Below are 14,235 nucleotides of genomic sequence, written 5' to 3' on the forward strand. Positions count from 1 at the left end.
ATAAAAAAGTAAAAGTAAACGTCAGGAGGATGGAGGGAAGAAAAATCTTTACACTTTTCATTTTGAAGAGTTAATCAGGTACAACCGGTGAAACACGCCGGGCCGGTCGCACTAAATACCGACAACTCACGACCCCTCACGACAACAATTTTTAAATGCACTTTAACAGAATATTTGAACGAAATTCAACCGGTAAATATGTGCACAAGAGTCACATGCAACTAAACCACTTTCAAACTGTTGAAAAAATTGTATTTTTAACTGTAAAAAAGGTGTTTTTTACCCCAAATTTAGTAACGAACGGAAATATTCGCCATGTTGTCTTTCGACGTACTTGGACAATTCTATTACACCGCAGAGGGCAAGGTCATTTCTGAGGGCTGAGTTTTATTTTTTCGTTTTGGTTTTAGCTGCTGATTTTTTCTTTCTGGTTAGTAACTAAGCCGCCACTCTGGAATTTGAAGTTTAAAAGGGAAACTTAAATATAGTATAGTTTTAAACTCCATGAAATCATCTTGCATATTGTATCACCCCTGTGGTATAATAGAATCGTCCAAGTGCGTCGAAAGACAACATGGCGGATATTACCGTTCGTTACTAGATTCGGGTAAAAAAACACCTTTTTTACAATTAAAAATACAATTTTTTCAAAAGTTTGAAAATGATTTGGGTGCATATGACTCTTGTGCATACATTTTACGGTTGACTTATGTTCAAATGTTCTGTTAAAGTGCATTTAAAAATTGTTGTCGTGAGTTGTCGTGAGGGGTCGTGAGTTGTCGGTATTTAAGTGCGACCCCGCCGAACATGCACACACGTGCAGTTCGTCAGTGTTGTTTGTGCACCGGGGTGTCGGGAGTGCAACTGCAAACAAGTAACTGACGACTAAGGGGAAAACATGAATATTTATGCACAAAACTCACCTTATATTCTCCAAGATAGGAGAATTGACTGTGCACAATGTAAGACGGTTTGCTGTGGATCCGTATCCATTAGATTGAGCTTGAATTGCTCGTAACAGTCCCGGAACGACACGAAAGACTCGTGGTGACCGCAACAAGGCTGCCATCTTGGATCTGGTTATTTAATTGGTCAACTCTTGATCAAAGGAGGGCGCACTTTACAACTGCAAAAAGGAAGATGAGAGTAAATAAATAGGGGACGGGCATTTCGTCGAAAGAATTTAGTTTTCTGATAAGATAGCTCCAGTTTATGGAAGAAGGAAATTAAATAGAGTTCCCCTTGCCTTAGGCGGAGTGGATGTGAGCTGAGTGTTTAGTGTATGTGAGTAGGCGGTGAGTATGTATGATGTTGCCCATTTTTGGCAAAACTTTTTGGGCTGCTAAATAATAAATAGCCCCACTTGGCTTGTTGGGGGGGTTGCAATTATTATGGCAGTGGCTTGGGGGGGGGGGGGGTCCAATATGTCAATAGTGGTCCAATCCAATGAAAGGGTTTGTTGTGCTTTCCTAGTAGTTGCGATAACGTAACCCTCCTCTCGACGGGGTTAAAGAATATTATTTGGTTTAAATACCCTTTACACCTAGCCCAGGTTGGACTCTGATGTTGCATGCAACGCTCCTGTTTTTAGTAGTGATGACAACATTGACGCCTTTCCAGATCTTCCTGCATATCCAGTTGGTGCGTTATTGTCTTTTGTGGTGAGCAGGAATCGTGTGGAACAGCTTCTCAAAAGAACCCATCCCATAAAAGTTCTAGTTGTGACAATGTTAGCAATAATAAAGTTCTTAAGCACTGTGCCGCTCCACTTAGTCATGTTAGTAGTCCTGTCACTAGTATTTTTCAGAAATCCCTGAATGTTGGCATTTTTCCTTCGATCTGGAAATCTGCTTCACAAGGGGGGTTCTCAAACTTCAGTTCAACATTTTCGTCCTTTTTCACTCCTGATCCTCCCTTCTTTGTCCAAAGTTTTGAAAAGATTGTTGCAGAAAACATTCTGGATCACATTTTCTCTGTTTTGTGTGATAATCAACACGGTTTTGTACCTGGAAGGTCATGCGAAACAAATCTTGCTTCACTGCTGTCCGTTGCATACAAGGGTCTGGAAGAAAAGGTTCAGTGTGACGTCATTTACACAGACTTTTCAAAGGCCTTTGATACAGTGAGTCATGCTTTGTTAATGCACAAAATCAGTAAGTTTGGCATCCAGGGAAACCTTTTTCTTGGATTCACAGTCATTTGGCTGATAGACAGCAGAGGGTTGTTTTACATAGTGCAATCTCCAACTGGAAACCTGTCACCTTGGGTGTACCCCAGGGTTCAGTTCTCGGTCCATCGTTTTCAACTTGTTTGTTAACGACATTCCCAACATTTTACGCATTATTTGCGAATGATTTGAAGCTGTTTCACATTGTTTGCATACCTGGAGATGCGCAGCTGTTGCAGGATGATCTGGACAGGCTCTATGATTGGTCACCTACATGGAATTTAACCCTTAACCCACCTAAATGTAAAGTGCTCTTAAGAAGCAACCTATTTTGCCAAATTACAATCTTTCGTCTGCCAATTTAGAAAGGGTTACACATCACAAAGACTTGGGTGTTTTTGTTGACTGTAAATAAAATTAACCTTTGTCTCTCATGTAGACTACATTGTTGCAAAGGCAAACCGTATACTTGGTATCTTTTGGCGTCACTGCAGAAACCTAGATCAGAAAACAAAGCATATCCTTTACTGCTCTCTTGTTAGACCTGGTCTTGAATTTGCCTTTGTTTCTTTTAACTCACTATCTGCCACGCAGGAGACGCGTATTGAGCGTACTCAAAACAAATTCATCCGTTTCTTTGGCAACAACGTAGATATTTCACCACATACTTCTCTAGCCTCACTCAAAAGTTGTAGGCAAACTCTAGACTTGACTTTCCTTTTGCTCTCTTTTCCCCCGTTAAGTCCCCTGTCCTAACCTCCGTCCCCCATGTCTGTTCATTTTCCCTAAAAACAGGGTCAATGCCACTTCAAAGGTCTTCATACACCGTCTCACCTCCCTGTTTAATTCAATCACCCAAACCAACCCCTCCATCGACATTTTCCACCAATCCATCTCTGCCTTCAAAGTCCAAGTCAAACAAGAGCTACAGCCATCCCCTCACTCATCTTGCCTCCTTAGGGATTAGTCCAACAATTGTCCATTTTTGGGTCTTGCATGTTTTCTGTCTGTTCTTTTAGGGTTTTCCCCCTCTTGTCATGTGTTTATTTTATGTTTCGTTTACTTCCTTAATTTATTGTTACATTTAAATGTTTTTATAATGTTTGATATTAATTCCATCCTGTAAATGGTGCTTGCGCTGTTGGATGAAAAAAAAATGGGGAAAAAAGAAGAAAAAAAGTTTACACCTAGATTCTTATTAAGCCCAAGCAAATCACTCGCTTGGATTTGAACCCACAAGTTTTGCATTAAAAGATCAGATGTCTTACCACTAGACCATCAAACCAAGCTTTATTAAAGACCCTGGACACTATTGGTAATTGTCAAAGACCAGTCCTCTCACTTGGTGTATCTCAACATTTGCATAAAATAACAAACCTGTGAAAATTTGAGCTAAATTGGTCGTCGAAGTTGCGAGATAATAATGCAAGAAAAAACACCCTTGTCATACGAAGTTGTGTGCGTTTAGATGGTTGATTTCGAGACCTCCAATTGTAAATCTGAGGTCTCGAAATCAAATTCTTGGAAAATTACTTCTTTCTCGAAAACTACGTCACTTCAGAGGGAGCCGTTTCTCACAATGTTTTATACTATCATCCTATCCCCATTACTCGTTACCAAGAAAGTTTTGTGCTAATAATTATTTTGAGTAATTACCAATAGTGTCCACTGCCTTTAAGCACTGTACTCTTTCTGTAAGTACCTCCTGAACTTAAGTATGCATTCAAATAGTATTCTTCCTACAGAAGTGGTTGGCTGCAAAATGTCCAGAGGTCTAGGTTCATATCATTGTGTACTGAGATGTGGGGCTCTGCTTTTCAGACCTTCGGCAAAACTGTTTCAGAGTAAATCTTTGCATCTCAACTGGAATGGAAACTGTCCCATCGCCAGGCCCTTTGCTGTAAAATGGCATTCCACAGGACCGGTAGGTACAATTCTTTTTTAATGTTTTATAAATCAATTAATCTGGTCTTCAGTTTCAGATTTGTTTTCTTTGATTAAGGACACTGGACACCTTTGTGTATCTCAACATATATGCATAAAATAACAAACCTGTGAAAATTTGAGCTCAATCGATCGTCAAAGATGCGAGATAATAATGAATTAAAATACACCCTTGTCGCACAAAGTTGCGTGCTTTCAGATGCTTGATTTCGAGACCTCCAAATCTCCAAGGTCTTTAAATCAAATTTGTGGAAAATTACTTCTTTCTCAAAAACTATGTTACCTCAGAGGGAGCCGTTTCTCAGAATTTTGTATACTACAACAGCTCCCCATGACTCACTACCAAGTAAGGTTTTATGCTAATAACTATTTTGAGTAATTACCAACAGTGTCCAAATAGGAGATTTGGTTCTTTCCTGTCCTATGTCTACTTCTAAAAGAGTTTTGTTCATGAATATTTGACAGGTGAGTGATGTCATCACACAGATGAAGTCTCAAGGCGTCTCTGATATAATCCCTCGAGGGATACATCTGGAGATAACTTGGAATGACGAAACTGCCAGTCGGTAATTTGATAGTTTATGTACTTTTTATGTCCTATTACATTGTAAGAGTGTTGTTTATAAGTAAGTACGGTTCGCACCATGTAAAATCTTTTTTTGTGAGTAGTGGTGGCTGGTTTCTGATCAAATCTGTAACTCCGTGACGCTCATGGCGCTCCAACATACAGTATTTTGTGGAGCTATGTATGCATGTGTAGCTAAGTATGAGATCTTTTTTCTTTACAGTATACATGTACTAGTAATGTAGTTTAGTGGGTGTTGTGGCCTAATATGCAGCCATTCATACCAGGAACAACGAGGCGAACCCCTGCACTTTAAAAAAAAGTGTGTACCGGATTCTTTTATGTGTATTACTCAACACACAGGACCTATGGCTAACTTAATGTCCCATCCGAAGGCTTCAGCAGTAATGGTTAAGTGTCTTGCTTAAGAACACAGGGTCTTGGACTCGAACCTACACTCAACTGATCGAAAACACCAGAGCTTGAGTCCTGTGCTCCTTTTTATCCGCTCAGCCATAACACGCCATGACCATTTAATATATTCAATACCATCACACATTTGTTTTCGGTGCAGCTTTTACAGCTTATGGCTGCGTAAAAATTGTCATTGTCGGTTGTGTCGGCACGACAACGGACAGCTTCTTTTGCCAAGTTTTTCGTTGCCCGAGTCTCTAACAGTCAAATCAGCCAGCATCAAATCAGGTGACTTTTTAAATAATTATTGTAAGTTTCATTTTAAAGATTTGATTTCACGAAGTACTAAGGTTGAACTTCAGATGGGTGGTTAATATTATGATAGAGATTTGTACTGTGACGTCACACTTTGCTTAGCAATTATGATTGATACACAGTTAAGATCAGTCTTTGCTCTTTATCTTCGTAAAGTTGGACCTAGAGAATACAGTTTCATAAAGATGTGTGCTCACTGTGTGCAGGGCTCAAAGTTTGGGTAAAGTTCCACAAGAATTCCTTTGTGGACTGGTCTTGGGATCCCCAAAAGCCTTTTGTTTTGGAAATGTTAAGGTCAATATGGCTAAAACAAGAGAAACGTTGTCCAATCAATTACTCAAGAATGACATTAATCTCAGCGGGGCATTTGTGTTTGTCAACACATTACTCTTATGTTTTTGGCATTAAAATAGACATTGAAAATAGTCCCTCAAGGTTGCACTGGTAAATTGGCTGGTTTATAGACTACATGTACCTCGTATTACTCAGATATTTTGCTTTCCATTGCACCAGAGAATGGAGCTCTAAACATTGATTGGAATGAAGAGGACCATGTGACGACGATACCTCTACAATATCTTAAAGACAACTGTTACTCTGATAAGTCATTGCAAAAGGAGTCCAAGAAACTGGAGGTATCAGTGTGTCAGGTAGGTATTCGAAATACCGCTTATGCATTTCCCAATGCGCATTATTGGTGCGCAAAGGATTTGGGGTGAAGTTTCAAGTCCATGCAAAATCGGCAACCATCATGGCAGGCTGACTTTGAAGCAATGGGGTTACACTTCTTAAAAATTTGGCATTTACAAACACCTGGGTAAAGAGAAGCAATTATATTGGAACATCTTGCTCAACGCTAAAGTGCCATAGATGGGATTCAAACCCACTACCCAGTGACATGAAACCTTATAACTCTTGTGATTCTTCAATCTCTGTTTGTTTGAGCTGAATTTTATGATCAGGTCTGCTCATGCTCCATGTTGCCCTTGTCTTGGCCTGCGACCTTGGTGTCCCTTTAAAAGTTCCCCATAGATGAAATTCCAGGCCTGCGTCTTTGTTGGTTTTTGTTTTCCATTTTTTTTTAAGCATTTCTTTGTGTAGTCCTAATTCTGTACCAATGACTAACAATGATTTCATGAAGGAAAACAATAAAACCCCATACAAACAAACTAAAAATCATATCTTAAACCACATCACTCCAGATTTAAATGACTGTTTTGTGTCTTTCTTGCCAGGATTTAAGAGAACATCATTATGAAGATTTACTCTCCGCTAAAGACAATGACAACAGGTATGTCATTATTTTAAAGAAGTTTTTTTCCTGCAATTCGCTGTTTTTTTGACCGCGTGAGAAATGTAAAATTTAACGTTTCAACATTAGGTTAGAGACTTGAATTATTTCCCCCCCCCTTCCATAATATGGACTCTATCTATAAGGAAGTGAGTCACAAAACTGAATTTAACCTTAAAGCCCCTCTATAAAATTTTTAAATTGACTTTACAGTTTTAAAGTTTGCGAAAATAGACAATACATTTGAAAGTTGGAATACTGTCACGCATCAAGTTCGAAAAAAGTTGTTAACAAAACGCTGCATTGTGGGGTTTTTTGATGGTAGCTTCCTCACAGATCTGAATGAAGTTGGACTAGTTCTAGTCAAGGGAGTTCCCCAAGAACCTGATAAAGTAAACAAGGTAAGATACAGCCTATAGTTCTGGCCATATCTCGTTGGACCCCCTGCAACAAACTTGTTTTCCTTCACCCTACTCTGCAAGAAATGAATGTTCATTGTAAGTGCACACTTTTAAAGCCTTTTTTTTTAAAGTATTATTTAAAAATAAAAATTCATGCTCAAAAATTGAAGATAGTCCTGGCCCTATCTCGTTGGGACCATGCCCCCCTCCCCCCATGGCCCATTCTATGTTGTCTCGCTGTACGTGGTCTCCGCCCCAACTTGGGTTAACAACATTGAGCAGGGGACTGCGAAGGATATGTTTTGTTTAACACAACCCAAGTGTTCTGATCGGGATTACAGCTGTGGATGCGCCAACTTTTAGTTTCAGATGTTAAAATAAACAAAAACAAACAAACTATTTCTTTTCTCTGGTAGGTTGCAGAGATTGTTTCCCATGTGCAAGAAACATTTTACGGCAAGGTAAGACATTTTCTGCTCCAGCCAAAGATGACTTTTCATCATGTGGCCGAGCGGATAAAAGTACCAATATCAAGCTCTGGTGATTCTGTTCAGAAGAGTGTGGGTTCGAAACCCGGTCATGACACTTGTGTCCCTGAGCAAGACATCTATAACTACATGCTTCTCTCCACCAAGGGGTAAAACCAAATAAAAATCATGTTAAAGGGATGCTGCAGTGAATTAAAATAAAACTGTTAATTTTGCTGTCATTTATTTCTGATATATGTATGGAACATCAATAAAATGTGTTTTGTTTATTCCCGACATATCTGACTTGCGTAATGACCCTTTTGTGGATTGTTACCGCCCCCACCATCGACGTCATGTTGGGAATTCAAACATATCGTCGGCAAAAAGAGTCTGGTCCCTAACTACACGCGCCTAGGTACCAGGCCACACAGTGCACACGTCTCTATATGCACACATCCAGGGGGCCTGATGGCTCGGGTTACTGACATGACGTCACGTTTATGCAAATGTTAAATCTCTTGAAAAATAAAAAAATATTTCAGGTTTAAAAAGTCATGTTTAATCGTTTAAATGAATAAAAAAAACACTGCAGCCACCCTTTAAACTATTATCTAGTCTTTCAGTGTAGAGAGTACAGAGAATGCAATCAACCTTGCATACACTCCTGATGCTTTGGAGCTACATATGGATCTGGTTTACTTCCAGTCTCCACCAGGATTGCAACTACTTCATTGCTTAAGGTTAGTAAAGAATAGATGTGTTCAAACTCTACCTAAAAGAGGTTGGCTCATCAGTGGCTTCTTTTGTCTGCCTGTTACCTCTGGTGACCGAGTTGATTCCCACATCAAACCAGAGTCTTGCATGTGGATTGGGTTTTTAGTCCCTATTTGATTGCGTGGGTTTTCCTCTCACATCCAGAACTGAACTTTTCTTTCTGTTTCTATTCATCCTGTTATTTGTGCTAATTGTGCTGTTGGATAAATAATTAAATTAAAAAGAATAAAAAATAGAGCAGTCAAAGCGTGTTTTCTAGAAAAATGCAACTCATTCAAGTTTTCTAGAAATGTAACAAAACTGTAGACTGAAACGTTGGGTTACTTTGGGTTATCATGTATGGTTCTAGTGAGTGACTGTGTCACATTAGGTTGTGCGCTTTCTGCTGCTCGTCAAAAGTATTTGCTACGTCCTACACCAAAGCTTGGGCATACATTTGTGTTTTATTTTTACACAAAGTAACCCATTTCGTTATTTAAAAGCATTTCTTATGCTAAAAACTTTTAATATTTGAGAAAGCCATAGACTTTGAAGAACATTGGAGCCCTCTCTCTTATGTGGTAGAGTCAGCCACCAGTGCCTCACAGACAGAAATAATTCAACTTGAGATATTTCCAAAGTCCTAATCTGACCCAATTTTAAATGCTGTTTTAGATTTGATGAGCAAGTGGAGGGTGGAGAGAGTGTTTTTCTTGACTCGATCCTCGTAGCTCAAGAGATGCAGCAGAACTATCCCGAATTGTTTGAGACACTCCTCAGGGTCCCAGCTACATTTCAGAAGATTCATTTTGACAGGTAAGAAATCCATTCATCTACTTTGCATACTTATAATCATCATCTCGGCCACAGCCAGAATCCAATTTGACTGCCCCATCCCATCCAGTTCGCCATACAAAAGGTGGCAAGCTACTTCAACAGTCTCCACTACTAGAGTATCGGTTTTCAGGACCCCCTCGTGGGCGTGGCTTGCCTACCTCCTCTCTTCCTACTATGTTTCTGCACCCATAAACACCACCTGGTGAGCCTCTGAGCTCAGGCATGGCTACTCTCTATCTATATCTCCATATTGATCTTGGGTTGATAAAAAAAAAATCATCAGTGGGAAATTTGACCCTGTGACCATCTGGATTGTTTTGGCGCTCAATCGACTGAGCTATTTTGCCCTAATTTAGGCGCGCATCCAGGATAATCATATAAGAATTCAGAAATGTGAAATAAGATGAAAAAGAAATGTTCAATTCTAGATGTGGGAGGAAACCCCAATTACGGAAAACCCAAGCAATCAGGTAGGAACTGAGAACCCGATCCACATGCAAGGCTCCGGTCTCAGGAGGGATTTGAACCACAGCCCACAGAGGTGAAAGACAGGGAATGAAACCACTGAGCCAATACATGATGTGTAATGTTCAAGTCAGTGGTTTGAATGTCCTTGTTTGGGTCATTTGTCATTTTCAATTTCAATTTGTCATTTTCAATTTCAATTTGTGTTCTGTCCTGATACAGGGAGGTCCCTGCAGCTTACATCTACCGAAAACCACATATCACTGTTACTCCAGAAGGCAAGGTAGGTGACAAAAAGTGAATAAGGAATAACCCACATATCACTGTTAATCCAGAAGACAAGGTTTGTGACAATAAGTGTATAAGGAATAAGTAAACCTACATATCACTTACACGGTACTCCAGAGGGCAAGGCTTGTGACAATAAGTGAAAAGGGAATAAGTAAATGCACATATCTCTGTTACACTAGAAGACAAGGTTTGTACCTACAAGTGAATAGGGAATAAGTAAACCCACATCACTGTTACACAAGAAGGCAAAGTTTGTTACAATAAGTGAATAGGGAATAAGTAAACCCACACATCACTGTGCATGTAATTTTCATCTGGTGCTTTGCATTCCAATTGTTTTGTTATAATATCTGTTAGTCTTTTTGTTAAAGTGGCATAACATACATAAATAAACTGGGTTACTCTAATGAAGTATTTTGTCTTTGTCTGTCCCCAGATAAACTCATTAATTTGGTCTCCGCCATTTGAAGGGCCTCTCAGAGTCCCAGAGGTTAGTAGAACTCAACAAATTTCAACTATCTGTTAGATTTACAGTGTCTTTATTTTTTCATTACAAATTCAGGTCGTTAGCTAAACTTAAAATAAATACATTACAAATTCAGTAGAATTTGTTAAGCTCAAAGTCAGCACAATTCAAAGCTTTGCATGGTAAAGGGAGTAATACAAAATTGAGTTTATGGTCAACAGTTGAAATTTTACTTTTGCTTTTAAATCTGAGATTAAAAGTGTACCTTAGAGCATGGAGGAAGAACCCTCCATGCTTAGAGTTAGCAACTTTCTGCCTGATACGTTATTTTTAAAATTTAACAGTAGTTATCTGACACTTTTTGTTGTAATTTTTTATTTTGTTTTTCTTTTCCTGCAGAAAGATGTGGAGCCGTACTACAAAGCTTACAGAAAACTTGCCGAGTTAATATACAACTCTAAACAGAAGGTAATGGCTACATTGAATGGATACATTTTCTTACTAGTACAGATTATTTTTTAGTCAAGTGTCCAATATTGACTTTGAGTCTGAGGACTTTGCTAGGCGAGTACAAACACGAGTAATGGCGTACTCGAGTACGAGTTTGTGAAATACAATGCCGTCCATGCCTAATACAAATTGGCTTTATTAATGGTACACATGGGAAACCCCTAAGGGGGCATGGTTGGCTTGTGCATAAAGCGCTCTCCTCTCATCAAGATGACCCTGGTTCGATACCCGGCCAGGGCCATATGTGAGTTGAGTTGTGCATTGGTTTTCTGCTGTGCCACGAGGGTTTTCCAGACCATCCGGCTTTCCTCAGTCGGGAAAAATCTAACACTTTCGATCTCTGACTGTGCTCCGTGGTCATAATGGGTTGATGTGGCTGGCTGCCTAAGGCGCCCTTGCATGCCTGCTTCTCGGACACGTTGTAGCCTCGTTCTTCTCAATTCAGCTCTTAGCTGCGAGCAAGGATGACTAGCCTCCCAAATTATATAACAATTCTCATGTTTTTAACAGATCTCTAAAAGACTCCAGCCTGGTGACTGTATCGTTTTTAACAACATTCGCATACTCCATGCACGCCATGCATTTATGTTGAATGGAGGGAAGAGACATCTCATGGTGAGTCATTCAAACAGTCGTGCACTACCCTGATTGAAAATATTGTGTGGACAAATTTATTTTAAGATTCAAATTTTCAGACGCATCTGTGTGGACTTCTGTTTCGGAAGTATAAATTGGCAGTTATAAACTTAAACCTGTGTAGTTCTTTACGTGATTTTTCAGACAAAATTTTGCTGCATCTTCATAGAAAATGCGACAAAAACCACTCTGATAACTACAAGTATGAGGTCACATAGCAAGACATCTTTTCATCAATGGTTTCTTGTAAATGACAAGACAGGGACAATGATATGGTTGTTTACAAATAATTTTGTATATATATGTATTTGTTTGGCAACAGGGATGTTATGTTAATATCGATGACTTCAAAAGTCGTGTCCAAGTGGTGCACATGAAGAAGGGATCTGGCACCATGGCTAAACGAGTGAACAATGGAGACTGGTCATAAACGCCATGGCAGAGCTGAAACTTGTCTTGAAAGTATAATTTATAACGCGACAAGTAATCATTCTCAGGACATTTACAGGGCGGTTGGATAGGCTTAGTGGTATTATCTTTCCCCACCTTTCACCTCTAGGATCCTGGTTCGAACCCAGCCAAGGGCACTGCGGGATTGGGCTTAGTTTTCGTCCCTACCTGACTGCATCCATCATGTCCATGGGTATTTCCTGGAACATTTGTATGGGGTTTTCCTCGCACATCTTGTCTTCTATGTATGGGAATCTTGGCTTGTGTAGTAATTATAAGTTCACTTTTCTGAGAACCCTTGGCTTCAGGACCAAAATTAATAAAAAACAAAACAAATTATAAAGTACTTCTGCTATATAAAAAATACCTAATGATAAAGTTTCTATTTTGTTACATGTTTGTCACACTACAGGGTGTCACAATTTATGTAAACGCGGTATACAATGTTGCTTATTTGCACAGTACTTCAGCTGTTTTCAGCTGTTTTTCAGCTGTTTTTCATGGTTACATCTTAGTGTGTAGACTATAAAAACTATTAAATACTCATAGATCAAAGCTAAATTTATGTATTTTGTAAACACTAAATAGTTGTCTATCTATCTATCTATCTAATTTTCTACCGACAAAGCAAGGCGTTTTCTTGTGTGTATTTTTATAAGATGTTCACAATGCAGTGTGATTAACACATAGAGTTATATATAAGAACTAGAGCGCGCACTGGCCTATATACGCGCCCCGGTATGCGAGCAGGCGACCATTTTCTAAGTTGACAAACCAGCTATCTCACAGCGTGTGTTTGTGCGGCCATTTTGTAAGTTGAACAAACAGCATCGCGTGAGCGTTCAATAAAAAAAAACCTCAAACGTGTATTTCATATTCAACGCGCGTGCAGAATGACGCACTTGTCATCTTGCGGTCCCGTGGCGTTTGTGCACGAAGCATCACTCGTGCGCTCTCTAGTTCTTATATATAACTCTATGGATTAACACTTGTTAATTTTAATTAGTAGATAAAGCCTCCTGAGGAGGGGGTGGGGGAGGGGGGGCGTCAAGGTTGAATAATATTTTGGTAATGACTCTGAAAACAAATTGTATAATATATTCAACAGCTTATTAAAGATGGTAATTGGAGTAAGCATCCTGTGAAATTGTTTCATTTCGAAGTGTCACCGTTGATTACTACTCATGCGGCTAGAGATGCAGTTTAGACCAAGTAGACGTTCTTATTGAAAATACAGCTACATGTATAACAAGTAGGCATTTCACAGGCGTCTTTTATTTGTATCTTTCTTGATAAATGTGTCAAACTATAGACAGTTTATTATTTAAATATTGGAGATATAGTTTTAATATTGATCATGTGATTGGAAAGAGTAATTTGTTCAAAAAGTTATGTAACATAATGTTCTGTGCTTCCATTTTGCAATTATTTTAGGTCTGGAATTACACAGTAGGCTGTGACCTCTTTTGTCCTGGTCATGGCCTTTGGTGCCCCTATAAAAATATTTCCATAAGATTTTCCAATGAAAGTGCCTTTTACAAAATAGAAATGGCCTTGCCCTCTCATGGAAAGATCTCAAGGCCTGTTGATTTACCCACAGTGGGGGTGCTTATATGGTTCTTGCTGTCAACCCCTATCAAATTAAATCGCTAGTTATGGCACAATAACAAACCTGTGAAAATTTGTGCTCAATCGGTGGTCGTAGTTGCGAGATAATAATGAAAGAAAAAATCACCCTTGTCACACTAAGTTGTGTGCTTTCAGATGCTTGATTTCGAGACCTCAAATTCTAAATCTGAGGTCACGAAATCAAATTCGTTGAAAATTACTTGTTTCTCGTTAACTATGTTACTTCAGAGGGAGCCATTTCCCACGGTGTTTTATACTATCAACAGCTACCCATTACTCGTTACCAAATTAGGTTTTATGCCAAGTGTCCACTGCCTATAAGTTTAAAGGCCGTGGACACTATTGGTAATTGTCAAAGACTAGCCTCCACAGTTGGTGTATCTCAACATATACATAAAATAATGAACCTGTGAAAATTTGAGCTCAATCGGTCATCGAACTTGCGAGATATGAATGAAAGAAAAAACACCCTTGTCACACGAAGGTGTGTGCGTTTAGATGGTTGATTTGGAGACCTCAAGTTCTAAATCTGAGGTCTCTAACTCGTCACCAAGAAAGGTTTTATGATAATAATTATTTTGAGTAATTACCAATATAGTGTCCACTGCCTTTAAGTTTAAGTACCGGTATA

At 39.1% G+C, this 14,235-nt stretch overlaps 2 protein-coding genes across 8 annotated transcripts in view; one reads left to right on the forward strand and one right to left on the reverse strand.

Annotated features, from left to right (window-relative positions):
- The window catches only part of LOC117292386 (leucine-rich PPR motif-containing protein, mitochondrial-like), a 32,176-nt gene extending 31,080 nt beyond the window's left edge, over positions 1 to 1,096 (reverse strand). For both annotated transcript variants that reach the window (XR_004519291.1, XM_033774417.1), the window contains exon 1: positions 924 to 1,096. Coding sequence is in view for 1 of the 2 variants with exons in the window: in XM_033774417.1 (XP_033630308.1) it covers positions 924 to 1,069 (146 nt within the window). In the remaining variant the exon portion in view is untranslated. The remainder of the gene's footprint in view (positions 1 to 923) is intronic.
- Positions 1,097 to 1,135: 39 nt separating this feature from the next.
- On the forward strand, positions 1,136 to 12,732 carry LOC117292400 (probable gamma-butyrobetaine dioxygenase). 6 transcript variants are annotated; one of them, XM_033774439.1, is made up of 15 exons: positions 1,136 to 1,295; positions 3,899 to 4,091; positions 4,577 to 4,677; positions 5,251 to 5,378; positions 5,919 to 6,055; positions 6,641 to 6,696; positions 7,022 to 7,097; positions 7,514 to 7,558; positions 8,183 to 8,307; positions 8,996 to 9,136; positions 9,845 to 9,905; positions 10,350 to 10,403; positions 10,779 to 10,847; positions 11,400 to 11,504; positions 11,848 to 12,732. In XM_033774439.1, exons 2-15 carry the CDS (start codon positions 3,930 to 3,932, stop codon positions 11,953 to 11,955), a joined length of 1,368 nt encoding a protein of 455 aa, XP_033630330.1. In that variant the 5' UTR covers positions 1,136 to 1,295; positions 3,899 to 3,929; the 3' UTR covers positions 11,956 to 12,732. The 6 variants fall into 6 exon arrangements, with proteins under 6 accessions (XP_033630330.1, XP_033630323.1, XP_033630337.1 ...); XM_033774432.1 differs by having other exon boundaries at positions 3,913 to 4,091; XM_033774446.1 differs by having other exon boundaries at positions 3,916 to 4,091.
- Positions 12,733 to 14,235: the final 1,503 nt, after the last annotated feature.

The sequence above is a fragment of the Asterias rubens genome, chromosome 1 (genome assembly GCF_902459465.1).
Source record: "Asterias rubens chromosome 1, eAstRub1.3, whole genome shotgun sequence".
Classification (NCBI taxonomy): Eukaryota; Metazoa; Echinodermata; class Asteroidea; order Forcipulatida; family Asteriidae; genus Asterias; species Asterias rubens.

Excerpts from the sequence above, each read along its gene's own strand:
- LOC117292400 (XM_033774439.1), top strand. The coding sequence starts at position 3,930 with ATGTCCAGAGGTCTAGGTTCATATCATTGTGTACTGAGATGTGGGGCT. Across the intron at positions 7,098-7,513 it reads AACCTGATAAAGTAAACAAG|GTTGCAGAGATTGTTTCCCA; the intron begins GTAAGATACAGC and ends TTTCTCTGGTAG. Across the intron at positions 10,404-10,778 it reads GGCCTCTCAGAGTCCCAGAG|AAAGATGTGGAGCCGTACTA; the intron begins GTTAGTAGAACT and ends CTTTTCCTGCAG.